This window comes from Muscardinus avellanarius (genome assembly GCF_963383645.1).
Source record: "Muscardinus avellanarius genome assembly, chromosome: X".
Taxonomy (NCBI): domain Eukaryota; kingdom Metazoa; phylum Chordata; class Mammalia; order Rodentia; family Gliridae; genus Muscardinus; species Muscardinus avellanarius.
Genome location: NC_137792.1, coordinates 13525926 through 13550902, shown reverse-complemented (window position 1 = coordinate 13550902; position 24977 = coordinate 13525926). Strand labels below are relative to the sequence as shown.

General features: G+C 42.5%; 1 protein-coding gene across 6 annotated transcripts in view; it reads left to right on the top strand.

Moving 5' to 3' along the window:
* Window positions 1-4062: 4062 nt before the first annotated feature.
* Window positions 4063-24977, top strand: part of SH3KBP1 (SH3 domain containing kinase binding protein 1) — a gene marked incomplete at its 3' end in the record, with an annotated part of 239082 nt that continues 218167 nt past the window's right edge. For all 6 annotated transcript variants that reach the window (XM_080719051.1, XM_080719048.1, XM_080719050.1 and 3 more), the window contains exon 1: window positions 4063-4186. In XM_080719051.1, the coding sequence (XP_080575177.1) occupies window positions 4078-4186 (109 nt within the window). In that variant the 5' untranslated portion in view covers window positions 4063-4077. The remainder of the gene's footprint in view (window positions 4187-24977) is intronic.

Sequence of the window (24977 nt, the reverse complement as noted above, 5' to 3'; positions counted from 1 at the left end):
GTAAGTGCACCAAGTGGAATTCTACTCAGCCATAAAGAACAAAATTGTGTCCTTTGCAGGAAAATGAATGGTGCTAGAAAATATGATGCTAATTTCGATCTGCCAGTCTCAGAAAGTTAAGGCTCATATTTTTTCTCTGATATGTGGAAGTTAGAAAATAGGAAAGCAAAGGGATCTTAGATAAATGAGGAGAGAGACCAGTAGAGTGGTGGAAGGGGTTGGGGGAGGGAGCTGGGAGGGAGAACAGGAGGACTGAGGAAAGAAACAGTTCAAAGAATACTATGGCGGCATACGAACACATTGCTACCCATCTCGCTGACATATACGAGGAGGGGGAATGGGTGCGGAGTGGGAGGAACCATACCAAGTGATGTGTGTATGTATCTGTGTCACTTTAGCCTCACTATGATGTACAGTTGCAGTGGACTAATAACATTACTTAAAAACCAAAACTCACTGGACATGGTGGCGCACGCTTGTAATCCCAGCGCTTGGGAGGCTGAGACAGGAGGATCGCGCAGGTTCAAAGCCAGCCTCAGCTACTTAGTGAGGCTCTCAGCAACTTAGTGAGACTCTGTTTCCAAATAAAATATAAAAAATAGGGCTGGGAGTGTAGCCTGGAGGTAGGAAGCCTCTGGGTTCCACCCCTAATACCACCAAAAAACAAAACAAAACAAAACTCTTGAAATTTAAATTTTGTCTTACACTTTTTTTTTTTGCAGTTCTGGGGATGGAACCCAGGGGGCATTCTACCTCCAAGCTATACCACCAGCCCTACTTTTTGTTCTTTAGTTTGAAACAGGGTCTCACTGAGTTGCAAAGGGCCTAAGTACCTGAGGCTGGCCACGAACTGCGATCCTCCTGTCTCAGCCTCCCAAATGCTGGGATTACAAGAAGGCGCCACCACGCCTGGCATGACTTATACTTTTAACTTGAATCTTAGTTACTGTATTATAATAGGTTCTTACTTAATAATAAGATCCTTAAATATATATTTTTCTCCAAGAGTATAATGTTGGAAAAATTCTATAAACTTGAGATTTTGTTCTCATTGTTTTTTTTTCTTTGTGTATGAGTACTGGGGATTGAACTCGGGGACATTCTGTCGTTGAGCTACACCCCAGCCCTATTTTATCTTATTTTTGAAACAGGGTCTCATTAAGTTGATGAGGACCTCACTAAGTTGCTGAAGCTGGTCTTGAACCTGCGATCCTCCTATCTCAACCTGCAAAGTATTGGGACTACAGACATGCATCACGGTGCCTGGTTTCATTATTGTTTAAGTATTCTATGACTAAGCTTTGTATTTACTTATTTACAAAATGCTCAAGGAGCCAGGCATGCTGGTGCACGCTTGTAACCCTCACACTTGGGAGGTGGAGACAGGAGGATTGTGCAGGTTCGAAGCCAGCCTTGCTGGCTTAAGAGACCCTGTTTCCAAATAAAAATATAAAAAATAGGTGTCTGGGAGTGTAGCCCGGAGGTAGAAGGGTTTCCAGGAACCCCAGTACCATCACACACACACACACACACACACACACACACACACACACACACACACACACAAGTGCTCAAGGCTAGAAGTGTTTCAGATTTAGGATTTTTTTTTTTTTTGGTGGTACTGGGGTTCCTGGAAACCCTTCTGCCTCTGGGCTACACTCCCAGACCCATTTTATACTTTTTTATTTGGAAACAGGGTCTCTTAAGCCAGTGCGGCTGGCTTCGAACCTGCGTGATCTTCCTGTCTCCGCCTCCCAAGCGTGGGAATTACAAGCGTGCACCACCATGCCCGGCAGATTTAGAATTAAAAAAAAAATGTTGGAATATTTGTACTTGCCTAATGAGGTATCTTGGGGATAGTACTGAAATCCAAACTGAAAATTCATTTGTTTCATATGTACCTTATACACATAGCCTGAAGACACTTTTCTGCATTACTTTTTTTTTTTTTTTGGTGGTACTGGGGGTGGAATCCAGAGGCTTACTACCTCCAGGCTACACTCGCAGTCCTATTTTATATTTTATTTGGAAACAGGGTCTCACTACGTTGCTGAGAGCCTCACTAAGTAGCTGAGGCTGGCTTTGAACCTGTGCGATCCTCCTGTCTCAGCCTCCCAAGCGCAGGGGTTACAAGTGCGCCACCACGCCCGGCTCTGCAGTACTTTTGGCGTACCTGCGTTTTGACTGTGACCTATCATGTGAGGTGAGGTGTGGCATTTTCTACTTGTGGTTGTCATGTCAGCACTCAAAACGTTTTGGATCTGGGGAATTTGGGACTTGGGGTTTGGGATTAGGGATGTTCACTCAACCTGTAATTCAATCATCCAGGAGGTTTAAAAAATCCAGATCTCAGCCAGAGGTCACGGTGCACACTTGAAATCCCCCTACTTAGGAGGCTCAGAAAGGAAGATAACAGGTTTGGAGCCTCAGCAACTTAGCAAGATCCTGTATTAAAGTAAAATAAAATTGAACCCAGGGACTTTCTACCTCTGAGATACAGTCTCAGCCCTCTGTTACTGTTTTGAAACAGGGTCTCCCTAGCTGGGTAAGAGGCTCACGAAGTTTCTTAAGATGGCCTTGAAACCGCAATCCTCCTGTCTCAGCCTCCCAAGTACTAGGATTATAGGTGTGTACCACCATGCTTGGCTAAAATCCCAATCTTAAAGAAGCTTTCATGAGAATCCACCTAGGGTGGATTCAACACAGTCTCTTCTATAAAAGATCAGATATTCTAGGCTTTGAAGTCTCTTACAACAACTCAACTCTACTTTTTAACTTCAAACCAGCCGTACAATAGACATATAATGTCATTGTGTTTTAACGAGGCTTTATTTCCAAAATAGAGTGGTGGGTGGTAGTTTGCTGACTCCTGGCCTAGAATGATGATCTATTTTATTCTGACATCCTTACTTGTTTCTTAGTCAAAAGTTGAAAAGCTCAAAGAACTTGATGCCTATTCATGAATTTAGATCATCTTTTGGAGCTGGGCATGGTGGCAAACACTTGTTATCCTAGTACTTGGGAGGCCGAGACAGGACAATCACAGGTTTGAGGACAACCTCAGCAACTTAGCAAGACTGTTTTCAAGTTTAAGAGGGCTGAGGGGGAAAGCGGCTCAGAGGCAGAATACCCAGCAGTTCAAACCCCCCCCAACAACTACCCACTCAACCATCTTTTGGACTAAGAACACAATGGTGATTTGGGAATATGGTCTCTAAAACCATGTTAAGAAGAATAAAAATCAGAAAGCCTTTGATGGTATGAGTCTGCTTGGCCAAAGCTTGTCATTGTTCAAAAAGTAGAACCAGCTGTCAGTTAGAGCTGTTTGGTGGCTCTTATATATCAGTCATTCTCCTGACAATCTCATGGAGTGGCTACAGACACATGAGGTCATCTTACCATACAGGACATTATTTCATTCTAGATGCTTGTCTGATAAATATATGGAAAAAACTGCAAAAATATAGGAAATATATTTCATAAAATATAAATATTTTTATATATGTTGTTTACATATATGTTTTTAAAAATAATGTTTTTAGCCGGGCGTGGTGGCGCACGCTTGTAATCCCCGCGCTTGGGAGGCAGAGACAGGAGGATCGCGCTGGTTCGGAGCCAGCCTCGCTGGTTTAAGAGACCCTGTTTCCACATAAAAGTTAAAAACTAGGTCTGGGAGTGTAGCCCGGAGGTAGAAGGGCTTCCAGGAACCCCAGTACCACCAAAAAAAAAAATGTTTTTAGGCCAGGTGTGCTGGTGCATGCCTGTAATCCCAGTACTTGGGAAGCTGAGACAGGAGGCTTATAGGTTCAAGGTGAGCCTCAGCAATTTAGCGAGAACCCATTTCCAAATAAAGCATAAAATCGAATCGGGAGGTAGCTCGGAGGTAGAACATCCCTGGGTTCCATCCCCAGTGCCACACACAGAAAAATATGTTTTAAAAATACATTATGCTGACTTGGCACTAATATAATTCAGTTCCAGAAATAAGAAGCTTAAGATAGTTAAGGAGGCAGCCTACAGTTTCTAACTCCAGTCTTGTTTTCTTTTGCTCTGCTTTCACAGGAAATAAAGAAAGATATGAAGAAAGATGCTCTCGCCAACAAAGCCCCAGAAAAGCCCATGCACGACGTGTCCAGTGGAAACTCTTTGCTATCCTCTGAAACAATTTTAAGAACCAATAAACGAGGTACGGTAAAGAAGAAGGAGCCCTCTCCCCTCACTCAGACAAAAACTGGAAACTTCTGGGTGAACGAGGTCCAATTTTGTATGGCTAAAAATTGAGTGGAATTTGCCTTTTTTCTCTCTAGTGTAAATTTTGGACACCCCCACATAACACACACACACAGATGACTAGTAACTGTGTGGTGGTTATAATAAAGGGAACTAATCATTGTTTTTTGACAATGAGAAAGCCGAAACATGTGTAAGTGATGACTCTTTTCTTGGGTTTTGCTTCCGCTTTCACGTCTATTTTTATGTATGAAAGGTGAATTTAGAGAATAGAATGATGCAGGCAGAGCTGTGTGTGTCTGACTATGCTCTCTATTTTTATTTTTGGTATTAAACTCAGGGATTAAACTTAGGGGCATTCTATGTCTGAGACACACCCCCAGCCATTGTTATTTTTATTTGGAAACACGGCCTCACTAGGTTGATGAGAGTCTCACCGCTTGCTGAGTCTGTTCCTCAAACCTGTGATCCTCCCGTCTCAGCCTCCCATGTACTGGGATTACAGGCATGTGCCACCATGCCCAGCTAATTTTTTTAAAATTTGAAATAAGATATTGCTAATTGGAGAAGGTCTTGCTAAGTTGCTAAGGCTGGCCTGGAACTTGTGATCCTCCTGTCCTCCTGTCTCAGCCTCCCAAGTGCTGGGGTTAAAGGCATGTACCACTGCATCTGGCTCACGTTCTCTTTTTAATTTAAGGCAAACTCTATCAGGGTCTTTCTCTCTCTAACTGCTGAGCTGCCCTGGCTTCCATGGGTCTATAAGCCAGAAGAGAGACATAATATCTCCACCTACCTGGAAGTCTTTAAGGATCTTTCTTTCTTTACTGTGAGACATCAAGGTAAATTTTAGGGACCGGGTTGTTAGAATTTTGTTTTCTCCCCCGTCTTCCCCTGGTGATAATTGTTTCTCAAAAGGATGTGAGAGAGGACAGGAGATTGTAGAAACACCTCTGTACTGTGGACTTTGGATTGGCCAGGGTGCGCGCTGAGCATTACAAGCCCTTGGTGGGTCCGCGTTCAGCTGCCCGCTTCCTTCAGCCTTATTACTCCCTTAAAGGGAAATAGAGAACCATTGAAAAGCAGGAGCAGGAAATGTATTCATAAAGGGTTCTATTAACCAGAAAAAAGAAGGCAAGTTTACATAACCATGGAGAAGAACAGCTCATCTTTCATAAAATTTCGACAGCATAAGAATTTGTCCAATAAACTGCCCATTGATCATAGGCTCGCAACATTAGCTTTGTGTCTCCCTTCCTTCCTGCCTCTTCCTCTGCCCCCTCCAGCTGCCCTGGGTTACATTTCCTTTTTTGAATTATTCAGATGAAATATTGGCTCAGGGCCCACATTGCTTAGCAGCTAGAGGCCTTTCTTTCTTTTCTTTCTTCTTTTTTCAAAATCCCATCCTACCAAAGCAGGGGATTTTCCCATTTGAAGAATTTAGTGTACATTGCCATAAAAGTACAGCCTTTCTCCACAGTGCCTCTTGCAAATGTTTTCCCCAACCCCTGAGACCTGTGCTCTTTGGATCTGAGTATACAGGTCAACGGCTCTTCTTTCTGCATCGCCCAGTCTGCCCGGCTGCTCCCACACAGCCCCTTCCTCCGACTCAGCTCGGATGAGCGGGCCCAGCCGCTGCACACGGCGTGCCCGGCAGCCGAGCTCGCCGGCCGGCCTTGCTTTTGTAAAGTCAATAAGACTTCAGGGAATTAATTCATTTCACACAAGAAGGAATGAATTAAGCTGATGAATGAAGGTAATTATCTGGATGAGTTCAGTAATATTACCTTAGAACTTGAAATCAACGAAAAAATGGAAGATGTTCAGATAATTGTTTCTTTACAACTAAAAATCTGACCTGTGAGTTCCCATTATTGAATTTTTCATTCACCAGAAAAATGAAATTCAAAGAGATGGCTTATCCTACTTCCATTTCAATTTTTTGGTTGTTGTTTTTGGTGGTACCGGGGATTGAACCCAGGGGTGTTCTACCTTTGGGCTACACCCTCAGCCCTTTCTATTTTTTACTTTGAAGCAGGATTTCATTGAGTGGCTGAGTGTCGCTCAGCTGCGGAGGCTGGCTTCAAACCCGAAATCTTCCCGTCTCATCCTCCCAAAGTACTGGGATTACAGATGTGTGCTACCGCGCCTGGTTTTACATCTCACCTTTAATCCTTCTACCCGAGGCCTGAAGTGGCACTAAAACCCACCTTTTACTCGTGTGTATTTTCTTTATTAAATTCTCCCCGTGCCTGTGAGACCTGAACACATGGAGACCTTCTGTAAACATGGAGCCCATAACAACCCATCTTCATTCTATCCCTGGCTTCACACTGACCTCCTGGGTCACCTGGGCCAAACATAAATTTCCAGCTGAAGGGACACATTGTATACCAGGACCCACAGTGCTGTAGGCCCTCCCCCAGCCATCAAGACTAACAGTATTCTACTACTCCTTATGATAAACAGCGGGGGTTGGGGGGTGGCGGAGATTGATTGGCCTTGTCAGGCCAGATAAATAGTTCATTGTACTGAGTTCAAAAGCTACATTTTTTCCCACCCCCAAATCAATGAAAAACACTTTTTTCCCCTTAAAACAAGGATCAGAGGCTAAATCCATGGGGTGATTCTGGTTACTTGTAAACACTTCCGTCTAGCTAATTTTTAAAGTTAGATGGGCTAAATGACTGAAGCCCACCCCTCCCCTTTGTTTCTATCAAGCTTTGTCCCTATAAATCTTTTGGGTGTTTTGGTCCATCAGGGTTATTAAAGAGGGACGTTGTTCTTGGGGTGGATCAGCCTGCCTCAACTCCCGAACGTGGACTCTTTGTTACAGTCTATGAAGCCACCTTGTAATTTGTCCTCGAGCCCTGTGAGGATTTAAGAAAATTAAACACAAATATCTTCTCCTTCAACATTATCAAGGAGGAGATGATTATTTTCTTTATCTTAGCCTTGGAATTTGGCACAGCCTTGGAACTGGTTTAATAAAGAAAGACTGAAGCCTATTTCTATTATGTCTCTGAAATGGAACCATTTTACCGAGGTCTGAGGTCGAGACCGACTTAACCGGAGAAATTTCCCCTTGTGTCTCTGTCTCTGTCTGTCTCTGTTTCTGTCTCCTCTCTTCTCCTCTCTCCTCTGTCCTCCCCCCCTCTCTCCAGCATGCCTCCCTTTGCAGTGACTGCAGATAGATGTGAGTTGTAGTACCTCCCAGGCCAGGATGAGCTCATCTTCCCCAGGCACCCGCAGAAGGTCAGAAGATACTCTAGCTTTCAAGGAAGCTATTCAAAGCCTGGATAAAAGGCCAGGACCACAGCAATATTAGTTGTGGAAACTGATTAGTTTCAGTTTCGAGTTGGAACTTTTGCAAATGACTACAGAGTTGATTTCGGGAGGTCCTGGAATGATTCCATGGGCTTTTCATTCGAGAAGAAGATATGAGCGAAATTGAGAGGGAGAGCAGGTGTCGCCAGCTGGCTTGGCAGCCACCAGCTGTACATTCAGGATGTTGGAACTTCAGGGCCGGATGGGGCTGTACCCACCTCTGGCCACAATGGAGGACTTCCTGTTTGAAACGAGCCTTCCCCAAGGAATAGGAAGTCATTTGCCCTGTAAACTTGCAGCATGGAGGTTGTATATCCTAAAGTTAGTCCAGAGTCCAGTATGTTGTAGCCAAAAAATATGAAAAGTTGCCTTGGAGCCAAATGGTCATTCTCATGAACCAGACAGAAAATAGTCGTCTGTTTTTTTTCTGACAATGACTTACACTTTTGTTTCTTCTAGCATTAAATCTATCTAGGAGAATGACAGACGCTCCTTAATTGAAACATTAATATATGAGGATTTTTAAAAAAGCATTCAAATCATGAGTTTAGAAACAAAATGGGATAAGATGGAAGTTGTAAAAGCCACAAGGAAATACCCTAAATGTGTTTTTGAGAACCAGCAGTGGAGTTTGTACATTTGGATATAGACTCTTTTCTACTTGAGTAACCCGGGTACTATGGTACAAGCCCATAATCCCAGTGCTTTGGAGGCCGAGACAGGAGGATCACAGGTTTGAGGGCAGCCACAGGCGGCAACTTAGCCAGACTCAGAGCAATTTAGCAGGACCTTGTTTCAAAATAGAAAATAAAAAGGACTGGGGTGTAGCTTGGAAGTAGAACACCCTACTGGAGAAGTAGAATGTCCTCTGTACAGAAATAAATAAATAAATAAATAAATAAATAAATAAATAAAATGAATAAATAAACGAACAAATAAATATCAAATAAAAATAATTTGGTTTTATCCTTAAAAGGATCTCTGATGAACTTTACCCATGTGATTGGTTAAGTATTCAGGCTCTGATCCATACCCTACTGTGTGTAGACCATGTCCTACATCAGGACTCTCCTTTGCATGGCTAGCGGACCATGTGGGGAAGATTCTTCTCTTCCTCTCTCTGACCCCTTCCTGCTGCCCGTGATTTTGGACATTACATTGTTCCTGCCCCACCTTTATGTGGATACCAGTGGACGTTCCATAGCATGTATTTACTGCATGCCAACTATGTTCTGGGGCAGATAGACTAGAGATACAACAGCCAGTCCTGCCTACAAGCAGGTCTGGTGTATTGGGTTTCATGGGAAATGTTGAGAAAGCGCTGCTCATTTCTTTTATCTTTTTTACTGGCAAGGTGGGGGTATGTCTCTGATTTACTTCTGTCATTCTAAATGTGAAGCCACTCGGTGGGTTTCTGGTTGGCTTTATATGTCCTTGTTTCTATTTCCAGTTTATCATGAATTCAGTGTTTGGTAAGTCTCTATTGTATTTTGCACATTTACTATTCTTTGCTATTACTCTTATAATTGTTATGCTTTCCTGATAAAATGTGTATTTTATGATCATCTTTTTAAGTCGCTCTGCTACTTTGGCATCTGCCTTCTGAAAGATAAACTGCTTCTTACCATCTTTATTTAAGGTTTGTTATGTGTTTGCATTTTACTGCCCCTTCCAGAGACTAATGCCGAAAGATCTGACACTTTAAGAGATGTTATTTGTAGGAGGTCTAGCCCTGATGCTACCAGGTGAGATTATCTGTCTCACACAAGAGTCAAGCTAAGATGGGGGAGGGCTGCTCTTGGAGCTCCTATGTGGGTCTGACTCAGAGTGTAGAACGTTACCGGGAGGATGGGCTAATTTCTGGTTTGATTGGTTCTTCTGAAAGATTTGATTGCAACGTCTTCCTTAACCAAGGGGCCAGTGGCTGCTCTGCCTCTGGTGGCGCACTGTCGCTTTAAAAGTTAGCACCGAAGTCCTTCTGAATTTATTTGGCACACGGATGAGTGGCACATATATGCCCTTCACACGAGTGTGGGTCTCGTATTTACCACACATGAAGGCTCCCTATCTGAGTCTGCTACCTGTAGCAGTCAGAAGAATTTAACTTCCTGTGTGTCCGCCCTTTCCTCATAGTATCAGAGCTAGTCATTCCAATCCCTGAGCAGATCTGACCAAGTGACCATTCTCCCTTGTCCGCTTCTCCCCCTTGTCCCCTGTCCCGAGGGGGCATATGCTTTACAAGATTTAATTGTTTAAGCATTTACTTGAATGCCTGTAACAATACTCCTAAGGTGTCCATTGGACTTGTTCCTGAGAATCTGGATGAGGTCACAAGTGTGTGTACATGTGTGCAAACACACGCATACTGGCATGGAACTTTTGTCACGGCTCCGTGGCACTTGGGTGGATTTTGATAGACCATGGATCCAACAAAGGATAAAAAAAATGTGTCCTTCATAAAGGAAATGTCAGCCTCTTTGGCTCTCCGGTGGTTTTGTGTTTAGGGTATCAGGCAAGATCTGTGGATTTGTTTGTAGACATGAGAAATATTGCTTTCAGATTTTTCTATTGGAGAAGCCAATACAAATCTCCCCCTGGTGAACTAGGTATCTTAAGATGTAGTGTTTGGAGTCAGGCTTTCTTTGAGTTTCCAAATCACCTGTCGGTCTTAGCTTGGGACCCGTATTTTGTGGCCTGATGAACAGAAGACTTTGCTGTGGTGGTGAGGCTGTTGGATGCCACCTGAGCTGGCCTGCCCAGGGGAAATGAGAATCAAGCTGGCCACCTGGCAGTCAATGAGTAGAAAAGATAGTTACTCAATAATGCATATACCTGTGGGAATGCATCTATATATCCATCTGTAATCTTTGCTTGCAGTGGGCCTTCATTCTTAAAAGTTTGAGAATAAGTCTTTCAACAGGCCTTTTGAACTAACTGATCCCTGGCCACATTTCTGGGGAGTTTTACTGGGAGGCAATGTTAGGCCGAGTGATTGATTTGAGAGTATGTGTTGTCCTTGGTTATTTCTTACTGAATAGCACTGCCTGTCAAGCTCTGGGGTGGGGGTGGTAGAAGGGGTAGAAAGAAACTCTGTGGAGGGGTGTTTCTATTGCACAGTCTCTGTACTTTTTTATATGTGAGTCATTGACAAAATTGGTTTTGAGAATTTTTCTTCTACTATATTTATCTCCTTTAAATCTCCATGTCCTGGCCTCAAGGCATTAACACTAGTATAAGGAGTGTCCTATGGAATAGTTAGGTAAGTGGACTCCCATCACCCTCCTGCTGGATCTCAGCTGGATAGACTGATCCACGAACTGGGTTTGAGGTGGTGGCGCCACCTGGTGGCTTTCCTAGGAAACTTTTCTTGCTACGCACCTTTTCTTTCTCCTAGGGAGTGTTCTTCTAGGTTGCCTTTGGTTCCTTGTGGATGTTTACAATTCATGATTTCATCTCAGACCCATGTTTTCTCATTCTACATACCCATTCTCTTTAGTCCCTTTCTGTTCATTGGACTCAAAATCTGTCTCCTGATCCTTGTTCTATAAATACATATAGCACTACTGACCAGTATTTTTTGTTGATAAGCATTAAAAAATAAAGGAGACTGCCAGGCATGGTGGTGCATACCTGTAATCTCAGTACTTGGGAGGCCGAGACAGGAGGGTCTCAAGTTTGAGGCCAACCTCAGCAATTAAACAAGACCCTCAGCAACTTAGCAAGACTCTATTTCAATATAAAAATAAAAAGGGCTGGGTGTAGCTTGGAGGTAAAACACCCCTGGGTTCAATCCTTAGTGCCAAAAAATAAAAATAAACAATAAAAGACTACCGTAGGCACGACTTAAGTAGAAATATTAATTTGGACACAATAAATAATCACATTAAAATCCATGTAGGTGAGCCAAAGCCTCCTCCTTAATACTTTCAAGTACCCTTAAATACTTTGCCACTTCTTCTTGAGTTCATTTTCCCTCCAAGGAGCAACATTTTATTACTAGTACTGACTTCAGTTGAAACTACAAACCCAGCAGGTTTTGTTGGCTTCTTAATTGTAAAATTGCTAAAGGCAGCCACTTTCTGTCTGGGCCTGGATCTCCCCCACTTGGTATGTCACTGAACGCAAGTATTTTTACTTTTTCTATTTGTGGTTGATGCACTGTAACTATACATCATAGCAAGATCCAAAGCGATGCAAACGTATGTGCACACAGCACCTGGTTGTGTTCCATTCTCAATCCCATCGTGTTCCCCATCCATGTTCGTGATATTGGTAGTGATGCCTTTGTATATTGCCATGGCATTTTGAATGGTTCCCCTCCTCAGTCTGCCTCTCTCCCTTCCCACCTCTCTCCCCCACTTACGTTTCGCTATTCTGCTGTTCTCTCTCCTCATTTATCTGAAGTCTCTTAAGTTTCCTGTTTTCTCTCTAGCTCCCACATATGAGGGGAAACATATGACCCTTGACTTTTGGAGACTGTCTGATCTCACTTAATCTACGACTCCGTAGTTTTATTCATTTTCCTGCAAGTAGCATACTTTTTTCCTTTATGGCTGAGTAAAATTCCATTGTGTGTATATACCAAAGTTTTAATATCCATTTATGTGTTAATGGTTACCTAGGTTGGTTCCATAATTTGGCTGTTGTGAATTGTGCTGTTATAAAGATGGATATGCCCATATTATTCTAATGCTCTCACTTTAATTCTTTTGGAAACATGTCAAGGAGTGATGTAACTGGGTCACATGGTGGTTTCATTCTGAGTTAGAACTTTGTGTGTGTGTGTGTGTGTGTGTGTGTGTGTGTGTGTTTGTGTTACTGGGGGTTCAATCAAGAGACATTCTATCTCTGAGCTACACTCCCAGCCCTGTTTTATTTTGAAACAGGGTATCACTGAGTTGCTGAGTGTTTTGCCAAGCTGCTGAGGCTGGCCTTGAGCCAATGATCTTCCTGTCTCAGCCTCCCAGTACTGGGATTACAAGTGTGCATCACCATGGCCAGCTGGAATATAGTATTTTTGATAAACAAGAATCTTTTACTTTGACCTCATTATTTTTCAGCTTAGTTGATAAAATTGCAGGCATGCCTTATTCTAACTACGCTGTGGGTGAATCTGGGAATGTAATCACCATTTACATTTTTGTTTCTGTGGGAAAATGCATTTGGAGTTTCAAACGCTCTTCCTAGAGCATAACACACTTGTAAGTCTGACTCCCTAATTTATTGTACTATGGGCATTATATTATATACTGTCAGGTGGGTTTTAAAAGCCAGAGAGTCTATGTCACTGGGGACCACTGCTGATGTTGCAGAGGAGTTGACAGCTCACATGATACAGAATGCTAGAGCTGTACAAAGCTTTATACAGCATTCCAGCCTCTGAGAACAGCTCTGGGCCAGATCACATTGCACCCTGTCATGTGCTGCGCTTAGTTTTGCTAGGCCTGAGTAAAACCTTAATGTTAAAAGAGGAGGTACTATCCCTATCTACTAGGGATGAGATCACAACAAGAGTGACATGCTCAGATAAAACCCAGGCCAGCATTTTTCCACGTGTATTGTGTGCTATTGCAGCCCTGCAAAATTTTCCACCAAAGGGGGGTGGGGAGAGAGATAGACCAAGAGGGAGAGAACACTGCCTCTCTGGTTATATTTCAGCTCTATATTCAGCACTATCTTAGAGATCAGCAAGCACTTGGTAGCATCACACAGGCTCTCAGACGTCCTGTGATAAGGAGACCTGCTTATCTTTGATCATCCTGCTGAACCCTTGTGAGAACTCCACCTTGGGCTGTGCTGGGCGTTAAAATCCAAGGCCAAGAGCTCTCAAAGCATCTCTAATATAATGCCCGGGGAATGTTAAAGTGCATGCGTAGAGGTGAGAGAAGTGAATGCAATGCTTTTAAAGACTGAGGGCACAGAACCCCATTAGATGATGCTAGGAGGGCCTGCCCTGAATCTGGAACTTGAAAACCAGTCCTTTTGAAGTTTCTTGAAGTTGAAAGGGGGTTTTCCTCTGATCATTTCATGGGTCCTTGTGGCTTAGAGTATCTCTCTGGGCTGGGCTCTGGCATGAAAAGTGGGTACAGAGGGGCCTTACTCAGTGGCCAGTAAGGCATAACTGGGACACGGATCAGAATTGAACCTGTGATTCCAGGGATGGCTCTTATAACGGTGACAGGCCCCTTTACCTTCTTACTGTGCTTCAATTCAAAGACAGGAAATTGTAGCTTTTTTGATACCATTAAAGCCATATGTATATTGTCCACTAGTGAAAGAGGCTGCCATTTTGAATTCAGGTAATAAATGTGATCTGGGTAATTAATATACATGGAGAGGGGTCACAAGAAAAAATCACATCACCTGCCTTTTTATTTTTATTTTGCCATACCGGGAATGGGACCCAGGGGCATTCTACCTCCAAGCTACACCCCCAGCCCTATATTTTTCATTCTTTATTTTGAAACAGGGTCTCACTGAGTTGCAAAGATCCTCACTAAGTAGTAGCTGAAGCTGTCTGCAAACCATGATCCTCCTGTCTCAGCCTCCCAAATTCTGGGCTTAGAAGCGTGCACCACCATGCCTGGCTCATCCTGCCTTTTTAGAGGTCTGGAGTCATGAAACTCTGGAGGTGGCTAAAGGTCCCTGATATAAGGACCTACTTACTGACATACCAGGCAAATGACATAGAAATTCTACTTGAGGCACCCTAAAGACACTCTTCTGCTCTGGGGGACTCACCTTTACCAGGCTCCACATAGGAGTCTCCTTCCCAAAGAGATTTTTCTGGAGAGGGAGCTGGTTGATTGGTGAGAGGTAATTAATTAGAAGTAGATGCGATATAAGTGCTGCCTGTGTCTGTCGCATCGTTTGGGATCGACAGCTGGATTCAATCAAAGGAAGCTCTGGAAAAGGGACATTTTTTCTTTTTATTCTGTCTAGTAATCTTTCATCACAGCCGGGTCCCCTGATGCCAGTGCGGCTCCAGCTCAGTCTTTGGAATCTTGGCATTTGGTATTTGTGAAGCCTTGGTTCTGTGGTGCCACACAATGAGGATGGTTCATGGCCCACTTCCCTGTGCTGTGGGCACATCGACAGAGGGCCCAGCTGTAGTGCCAGGTGGGCCCTCCTCATTGTTCCCTTCAGGCAGGGAGACAGCAGCAGCAGCTTCCCTGTGCCCACAGGAGAAAGAGCTTGCAGGGTGAATGGCCTGCTTGCTCCGTGTGTCTCTGGAGACGTCAGTAAACTCAGTGACAGTGGGGCCTTGTTGAAGGACAAATGGGGGGCAAACTTTATGCCTGCCGTGCCTCCAGAGTTTTTGTGGAACTCGAGACAAATTGCATGTGCTGTTTTCCAATCTTCCCATCTGTCAAGTGAGACAACTGCTCTTGTTAATTCCCTGGGCAGTTGTGAGATAAAAATGAGAAAAGAGAATGGGTTTAGGGTTGGGAGGTAAAGGAGTAAGAACGGGTCAGGAATAATTCACTAAAGACAGTAGTAGTGCTTATTAAAAGTGGTAAACCAGGCGTGGTGGCACATGCTTATAATCCCAGTACTTGGGTGGCTGATACAGGAGGATCACAGGTTCACAGCCAGCTTCAGCTACTTAGTGAGGCCCTTTGCAACTTAGACTCTGTTTTAAAATAAAGAATAAGAAAATATAGGGCTGACGGTATAGCTTGGAGGTAGAATGTCCTGGGTTTCAATCCCCAACATACATACACACACACACACACACACACACACACACACACACACACACACGGTAACCTGACCAGGTGTGGTGGTGCGCACCTGTAATCCTACTACTTGGAAGGATGAGTAAGACAGGAGGATCACAGGTTCACAGCCAGCCTCGGCAATTTAGTGGGGCCCTCAGTGATTTAGCAAGACACTGTTACCAAATAAAAAATAGAATAGTGCTGGGGATGTAGTTCAGAGGTAGAATTCCCCTGAATTCAGTCTCTAGTCACACACACACACACACACACACACACACACACACACACACACACACACAGTGGTAAACTGGCCAGGCACAGAGGCACATGCCTGTAATCCCAGTACTTGGGAAGCTGAGAGGAGGATCACAGGATCAAGGCCAGAGTATGGTAACTTGGCAAGATCCAGTTTTATTTTATTTATTTATTTATTTATTTTAATTTATTTTTTATTGGTGCAATGTATTCATACATCATAGTGGTATAAAGAAAATACTTTTGTAGACATACATGCACATCTCGCCCAGTTAGCCCCTACCACGATCCCCACCCCATTCCCTCCCCATCCCTCCTTCCCACGCTTGGCTTACTGGTTGACATCTAGTATTATAGCAATTTATACAATATTAACATTGATAATCTCACATAACAGTTTCATTTGTCTGGTACCAAACTTTTGATGACTTAAAGATAACATTTCAATATTTCTTTTTGCTTTCTTTCTTAAAGATCCAGTTTTAAAAAAATAAAATAAAATAGTGCTGAGAGTACAGGACGGAGGTAGAATGCCCCTGGGTTAAGTCCTTCATACCACACACACACAGAAGTGGTAGACTACTAGTAGGACCCCAGAGTGTTGGGAAGAATTTAGAGATTTATGGAAAAATAATAACAAAGTGTGGTTTCTGTGAAGCAACTAGTGATCAGATGCACATAAAACATTCTGCGGGATGGGCCAGATGCTAGGCTGTGAAAAAAATCTCAATAAATTTGAAAGGATTAAAGTCATGCAAAGTATGTTGTCTGACCATAGTGGAATTCAATTGGAAATCAACAACAGAAGGAAATTGGAGAAATTCACAAATATATGGAAATTAAGCAACATATTTCTAAATAACCAGTGAGTCAAAGAATCCACAAGGGAAATGAGAAAATATTTTGAAATGAGTGCAAATGAAAACACAACACACAAAAAAGTGCCACATGCAGCTAACACAGGACTTCAAGTGAAATTTACAGCTGCAGATACCTATATTCAAAAAGAAAGCCATACTTAGGAGGCTGAGATAGGAAGATCACAGATTTAAGACCAACCTCAGCAACTCAGCATAAAACAAAATTAAAAAGGACTGAGGTTGCAAAAAACAAAACTTAAAAAGCTAGGGGTGTAGCTTGGAGGTATAATGCTCCTGGGTTCAATCCCCAGTTCCCAAAACAAAAACAAATCTATAAAACAAAACAAACAAAAACCTATATTCAAAAGAGGACAGATCTCAAATCATTAGCCTAACATTCTACCTTAAGAAACTAGAAAAGCAAAGCAAACTGAACTAAAATCAAGCAAAAAAAAAAAAAAAAAAAAAGGAAATAAGATTACGGTGGAAATAAATGAAATAAAGAATAGAAAAACAGTACAGAAAAATTTAGTGAGTCTAAATTTGGCTCATTAAAATGATCAACACAAAAAAAAATAAAAAAATAAAATTATCAATAAATCAGATTTGGTGGTGCATGCCTGTAATTCCAGGAGGATCACAGGTTCTAGACCAGCAGGCAGTAAAATAAAGAGACCCTGTTTCAAAATAAAAATAAAAAATGCTAGGGGTATAGTTCTGAGTTAGAATGCCCCTGGGCTTAATCCCCAGTACCACATACACACAAAAAACCCCAAAATCATCAAGAAAAATCAATAAACTTTAGCTCTATTGATCAAGAAAAAAAAGAGAAAATTTAAATTACCACGTGAAGAATTAAAGCAGGGACATGACTGCTGATCTTAAGAGAAATAGAAAGGATCATATTATAAAGAACACAGCTGGTGGGAATGTAAAATGTGCAGCCATGTTAGAAAAATAGTATGGCAGTTCTTTGGACTGTTAAATAGTTACCATGTGACCCAGAACTCCACACCTGAGAGAAATGACAACATTTGTGTCCACACATAAATTGTACTTGAATGCTCATAACTGCATTGTTCATAATAGTCCCCAAATGGAAGAAATTCAAGTGTTTAGTAACTGATGAATAGTTGAAAAAGGGGATCTGTTCATGTGGTAGAATATTACTAAGCCATCAAAAGAATGAAGTACTGGTATGTATTACAAGATGAATGGTCCTTGCAAACATAATGCTAAGTGCTGGAGGTCAGACACAAAAGGCCCCATATTATGTGCTCTTGTTTCTATGGAATGGCCACAATAAATAGATCCCTAGATACAGAAAATTGCTTAGCTCTTGCCTAGAGATAGGGTGGGAAGGGAGCGGTGACTTCTAATGGGCCTGTGGTTTCATTTTGGGATGACGGATGTGTTCCCAAATTAGATTGTTGTGATGGTCATACAGTTCTGTGAATATATTAAAATCATTTAATTATACACTGCAAATGGGTGAATTTTCTGTTATGTAAATTACATCTCAATAATGCTGTTTATAAAAAAAAAGAATGCCACATTAATGGGAGTTCAACTGCAGCGCCTGGCTGGCTGGCTGCCTCTTTCTTTTTTATATTTCCTACTGTCTCCCTGCCCCCCTCAGCTGAGGGACAAGACAGGCCATTCTCTTATTCGAATCTTTAAAATTATATATTTCTCAGTGAAGCTTTATATTTTTCTTTATTCAATCAGTTGCCTAGGAGATAGAGAGACTGAGGGATCAAAATGACATTGTTTTGCTAGGGATGACCTAAATATTAGATAATCGATTTGAGAAGGATAGAGAGCTGACTGTGGCCTCCCATTGTTCATTTCTTGAGGAAAAAAAATGAGATTGCCGGTAAATCAAAAGCCAAACCTTTTATTTTCTAAATTCTGTGCTTAGGAAAGGATCCATTTATGTCTCAGGTTTTCTTGCCATCCTTGGTACCCCCACGGTGGGTATTTTTACTCATAAATCTTGATCTTTAGCGCTGATGATTTCTTTAGGAAAGATTCTTAGTATGGATACATTTTTTTTCTGGGACTTTGATTCATTATTATCAAATTGATTTCCTGAATGCTTGCACTGTTCTACAGTGACACCACAAGTGGAGAGAGGCTTCTAGATGCTTTAAGCTTGCATTTCTCTGATTAATACAATGTTTGAAAGTGTTAGTGATTTTTTTGTGTGTGTGGTACTGGAGATTGAATTCCGGGACCTTCTACCTCTGAGCTCTACTCCCAACACTATTTATTTGTTTTTTATTTTGCAACAGGGTCTTGCTAAGCTGGCCTTGAACCTGTAATCCTCCTGTCTCCATCTCCCAAGTACTGGGATTACATAGGTACACCACCATCCCTGGCTATGTTTTATTTTGAAACAGAGTCTCGCTAAGTTGCTGAGGCCGGCCTGGAACCTGTGATCCTTCTGTCTCAGCCGCCCAAGTACTGAGCTTACTGACCTGCATCACTGTGCCTGGCTTAATCTTTGCTCTTTATATTAAGATCTTTATATTTTTCTTTCTGAATAGTGTATTACTCCTTTGTCATTGAGAGTTTGTTCCCAGTTTGATCACTTTTCCTTTTTGTTTGATTGATTTTCTGTACAGACATAGTACACTTTTATGTAGATTAGTGTATTGATGTTTTGTGATTTCTCTGAATACATTTTCAGCTATTTTTTTTTCATTTTTGGCTGGCTTCCTTTGCCACCTCAAATTTTTCATCGATATGGAATTTGGATGTATAATATGAGGTTAGTGTACAAATTGATTTTTATATGAAATAGCTGCATTTCCAGGATTGCTGATTGAATAATTCAGCCCTCCCCCAGTGAATCTGTGATATGTCATTCATCACATAATGTTATAATATATATTTGAATCTTTTCTTCTGGACTTTCAATCCAATAACAATTTGTCTTGTCATTCTTGTATCAATATATTTAACTACATGACTTTTAAAATGTAATATAGCAAGCATTTGTCATTCCTATTATCACTCTTCATTTTCAAAAGTGTTTTGTCTAAGCTGGTTGTGGTGGCACATGCCTGTAACCCTAGTACTTGGGAGGTTAAGACAGGAGGATCACAGGTTCACTGGCAACCTCAGCAACTTCGTGAGGCCCTCCACAACTTAGTGAAACCCTGTTTCCAAATAAAGAAGAAAAACTAGGGCTGGGGGTGTAGCTTGGAGGTAGAATGCACCTGTGTTCAATCCCAAGTACATAGAATAGAATAGAACATATTTTATCTAAACTCACTACTCACTTGTTTATTGTGAAGTCATGTCCTCAAGCTGAAAAATCTCATTGGGATTTTGATTTGAATTTTATTATAATTTTAAGCCAACTCAGTAAGAATTGAGACTTTCATCTTGTTTGTTCAGATATTCTGTATTGTCATGCTGTCATGTGAACCACCATTATATACAAGTGTGCAAGTGAAAACCTTTCCCCCCGGGTGTATTCATTTTGAGTCACCACCTCCCATGCCATTTTGGCATGGGGCTGTATTTCTTTTCTTTTCTTTTTTTGGTGGTACTGGGGTTCCTGGAAGCCCTTCTACCTCCGGTATACACTCCCACGGGCTACACTCCCAGACCTATTTTTTAACATTTTTATGTGGAAACAGAGTCTCTTAAGCCAGCGAGGCTGGCTCCAAACCAGCGCAATCCTCCTGTCTCCGCCTTCCAAGCGCGGGGATTACAAGCGTGCGCCGCCCGGCATGGGGCTGTATTTCTATTTTCTGTATTTCTATCCTTCTAATAAACTTCTTTAAATCTTCAAAAAAAACTTTCCTCCCCCTCCTCCCAAATTTCCAATAGGTGAATTCTTGCAAATTAAGACATCTCCCCCTCCTGAATTTTAGTCATCCAGCGACATGGCGTGTCAATGTGTTTAATCAAGTGTTGTTGTTTGATATCTGAAGTCACTTACCTTTTATAAAATTATTCCTAGGTAGGTTATGGTTATTGTTGGCTTTGTAGATAGGATCGTCCCCCACCCATGTGTTGTTTTCCGAATGCTGCTACTGAGAAGATGGTAACCTTTCAATATTGCTTTTATAATAGCCCTTTGAATAACACTCTTTTTAAAATGTTCCTCTTTGATACTCAGGGAATTGTTAGCACTTATCAGTCACTAGCTTTTAGAAGGCAGGTAAGTGAAAATCATTAATAGATATTTCAGAAACAAAAATTTTTTAACTTGAATAGAACTTTACATTGTGTATATATGTGTACAAATAGGACTTTTACACTGTATATACATATACATATATGTATGTATCTATACACATATATATGTGTGCATAAAGAAATTTTATAAATGATTATATATGTATATATGTATATATACATAGACATCTCTCCACACACACACACACACACACACACACACACACGCACACGCACGCACATATACACAGGAGAGGGAAAGAGAGAGAGGGTCCCAGTTACTCCTCAGAGTAACCATATTAATGGTGGTAAGAGAAGCATTATTAACAGTTCGTCTTAAAAGCAAGGAGAAGCTGGCTAAGATGGCGCACATCTGTAATCCCACTACTTGGGAGCGACCTAGAGAGACCATGTTTCAAAACAAAACAAAACAAACAATCAAAAAGGCTGGGGATGTGGCTTGTAGGCAGAATGTCCCTGGGTTCAATTCCCAGTACCATAAGTAAATAAATAATAAGCAAATATAAGGAAATCAAGATGGAAAGAAATGAAAAAGTGAAAACTGATTTCACTCAGGCGGGAACCCAAGGCACGCACGGAAGGTCTTTTCCACTTGTTCCCACAGATGCACACGCGGCGATCTGAGTGAGTGTTGGGAAAGCTGTAGGGAGCGACTGAGCTAACTATTTTGGGATGCTTGTGCTTGAATTTCATTCCATTAATGCACTTCTATTCTTCTGTGGGTTTTTCTTTGTCTAGGTTTTAATTTTTTTTACTAGATTATAAATTCCTTGAAGGAGGAAGCTGCACCTTATTCCTCTTGGGGCCAATGTCAATTGGTTTCTCTAGACAGTGATTGCTTTAGGAAAGTAAGAAAAACACATCCAAGGGAGATTCTGGGCCACCTCAAACATGGTCTCACTCAGTTGCTGAAGCTAGCCTCAAACCTTCCACCCTCTTGTCTCAGCCTCCCAAGTACTGGGATTATGGGCATGTACCGCCATGCCCAGCATGATGTATCTGTTTTTGAAAGTGGATTGTGAGAGTAAATACTGAATCTAGCTCTGAACTCTTGGTCTGAGAGTGTGTGGTTAGTTACTGGAGAGCAGAAGGTAAAACATAATACTACAGGAAGGTGTTCTAACTGCATGCATCTTAAGTAATGTGACCACAGGTGGACCTGAGTTCCAAGGGCACATGCACTCAAAGAGCAGGAGCCTACACTTTTCACATTTACTTGTATAATACAAAGCAGGAGTTCTGGAGAGTAATATCCAGGGCAAAGGATGGTTCCAGCTTCCTCCAATCACTTAACACATTTTCCCCAAGACTTTCTTTATTTTACCTTATTTTTTAAATTTATTTTTATTGGTGCATTGTAATCATATATCACATTGGAATATAAGACTTGAGAGGATATACAAGCACACATCATCCAATTAGCCCTCATCCAGCCCCCATCCCATTCCCTCTCCCTCCCTCGATCCCATGCTTGTTGGGTGATTAACTTTGACACATTTGTTTATGTACCTCCTGCGTTTTAAAGAGGCTCCATCCTCCCTATTCCATACCCTCTGATTGGTCACCTTAATTGCTTCACTATAGGGCCCTTCCTATAGCTCGACCTCTTCCTGTTGGCCCTTTCCTCCTAGTTATTGCTGGTTAGGGGAAACATCTGATTTTTATTTTCTGTGATATTTCTCTGTGCATGCCGCGTGGCAAGTACCGATCCCACTCTTGACGGCCCCAGTAGTGGCCTGGCTACCCGGTGGACTGATCCAGACCTCGCTGGGCTCAAGCAGTGGCCTTGCCTCATGGGAGGCCTCGATTCTGGTCTCGCTGGCCCCCACACCGGCCTAACCCCTCAGCTGGCTCGGATCCCGGCCTCAGTGGCCCCAGCACTGGCCTAGCCTCAAGGCAGGCTCTAATCCCGGCCTCAGCGGCCTCAGTAGCGGCCTTGCCTCACAGCAGGCTCCAATCCTGGCCTCACTGGCCTTGGCACCAGGTTTGGAGCCTGCCGTGAAGTAAGGCCGGTGCTGGGGCCTCCGAGGCCGGGATCGGAGCCTGCTGAGGGGTTAGGCCGGTGCTGGGGCCAGCGGCTGGCATCGGAGCCTTCCATGAGGCAAGGTTGCTACAGAGGCCTCCGAGGCCAGGTTTGGAGCCTTCCCCAAGACTTTCTAAATGAAAGCATGTCAAGTTCGGTTATTGATGGCGGTGTGTGCACTCTTATCTTTTTGTGAGAGTCTGTGGTCCACCCTTAGCTTTTCCTTCTTTCTGGGCTTCTCCTTCTCTGATATTTGCTCATTGTTGCCTTCACAACAGGCCCAGGGAGGGAAAGTTAAAATAGCAATCAGGAGGGATTGTTGGCTTGTGTGATAGTCAATTATTCTTGCTAGGAACCTAATATTATGAATAATCACTGATTAATATTACTTGAGATTTTGCTGTAAGTCAAATCTATCTGCAAAAGCACTTGTATTTGGCTTATTAAAGATTTGGGAAGCCTGGTGTAGTGGTGCATGTTTGTAATCTCAGTACTTGGGAGGCTGAGACAGGAGAATCACAGGTTTGAGGCTAGCCTCAGCAATGCAGCAAAGCTCTCAACAACCTAGTGAGACCCTATTTCCAAAAAAATAAAAAATAAAAAATAAAGAAATAAAAAGGGTTGGGGGTTGTAGCTCAGAGATAGAATGCCCTGGGTTCAATCCATAGCACAAATAAACCCCCAAAATGAAAAACAAAACAAAAAAAAAACAACAAAAACCTAAAGAAAAAAAAAAAGGACTTCTCTACATCCTGCTCTGTATTCCTTCCTTCTTCTAGGGACTCCTTTTCTACCTACCCCCCTTCCTTAGCCTGACTCCTGTCTGCAGCCTGTTCTGGAGTGGGGCCCTTAGGTATGTGTATTTGTATATATGCCTCATCAGCTCTAATTTAAATTTGCTCAGAGTTGATGGGAGTAACTTGGGTCATTGGGATGCAGGGATGAGCCACGGGAACCTTTCTGCAGTTTAACTGTTAGTCTTTAGCTAGAAAGGCTAATGTAGGATGCGATTTCACCTCCCTCCCTCCCTGCTGAGCCTCTCTGGTGGAGGTGTTAATACATTTTCAAGTGACTAGACCTAGGCAGCAAGAGGAAGGGAGGATGAGAGGCGGGCATCAGTTGGGTGGTTCTATAGCATCGATCTCTCTCTCCCTCTACATGTTCATAAATTATGAACTGTATCGATCTATTCACATTGATGTATGGACTCTTTCCACCAAAAGCCCAAGTTGAAGTGGAAAACGGAAAGTGATCACTTATTAGAGCTGATGAGTGGCAATTTTGCATTGAAACAAAACAAAACCACCTGGGCCACATAGCCTTCCTTTCAATGCTAAGATCTCAATGGCCTCAGGTAGATGGGTCTGGGGCTAACCAGCAAAACTCGATAATAGTGACAAATACCCTGTCCTTTTTCAATGCCTTAGAGCCACAGTGTAGGGAGCCAGGCTTGGTGGATATGCTTGTCATTGCAATATTTGGGAAGCTGAGCAGGAGGATCACGGGTTCAAGGCCAGTGGCAGTAAATTAGCAAGATCCTGTTTCAAAACAAAATATAAAATAGGGCCAAGGGTGTAGCTCGGTGATTGAGCTCCCCTGTATTTAGTTACTAGGCCCCTCTCCCAACACAAAACACCCACTCCTTTGTTTACAAACCCTTCACAGGGTCTCCAGGCAAATATCAATGTCCTCTCTACATGTTAACTACAGCCTATTCTGGTTATAACAGCCAACAAACATTTGTTGAATGAGTCAGGTTCCTACATGCCCTGTTAGAAGTTTCTGGAGACTTTTAGATGAGCCTGGCTCATCGCTGGGGAGCTCCAGTGGTGATTTTGAGTAATGAAGTTAACACAGTGTTTCTGTCTTTGGTCAACTGCCCGTCCTCCCTCTGTGGCAGTGTAGTCTCTGCAAGTTTTTTTTTTTTCCTTTTTTTTTTCGGGTCTAGGGATGGAACCCAGGGGCATTCGACCTCTGAGCTATACCCCCTGCTCTATGTTTTATTCTTTATTTTGAAACCGGGTCTCACTGAGTTGCAGAGGGCCTCACTAAGTAGTAGCTGAGGTTGTCGGCGAACCGTGATCCTCCCGTCTCAGTCTCCCGAATGCTGGGATTCCAGGCGTGCGCCACCACGCCCGGCTTCTCTGCAGGTCATGATGCAGCTTCTGTTGCAGAGTCAGGTGAGGTGTGAGATGCAGAATAAGTTTGCATTCAGCTCACCAGTCTTTAGAAAACTATTTTCTCTGAATGAGTTTTTTTTTTTTTTTATCATCCTCATGTTGATTTCAGTGGGTGTAGGATAAAATCACTCACAGGCGAGAGAGGGAGAGAGAGGACTAAAAAATTATC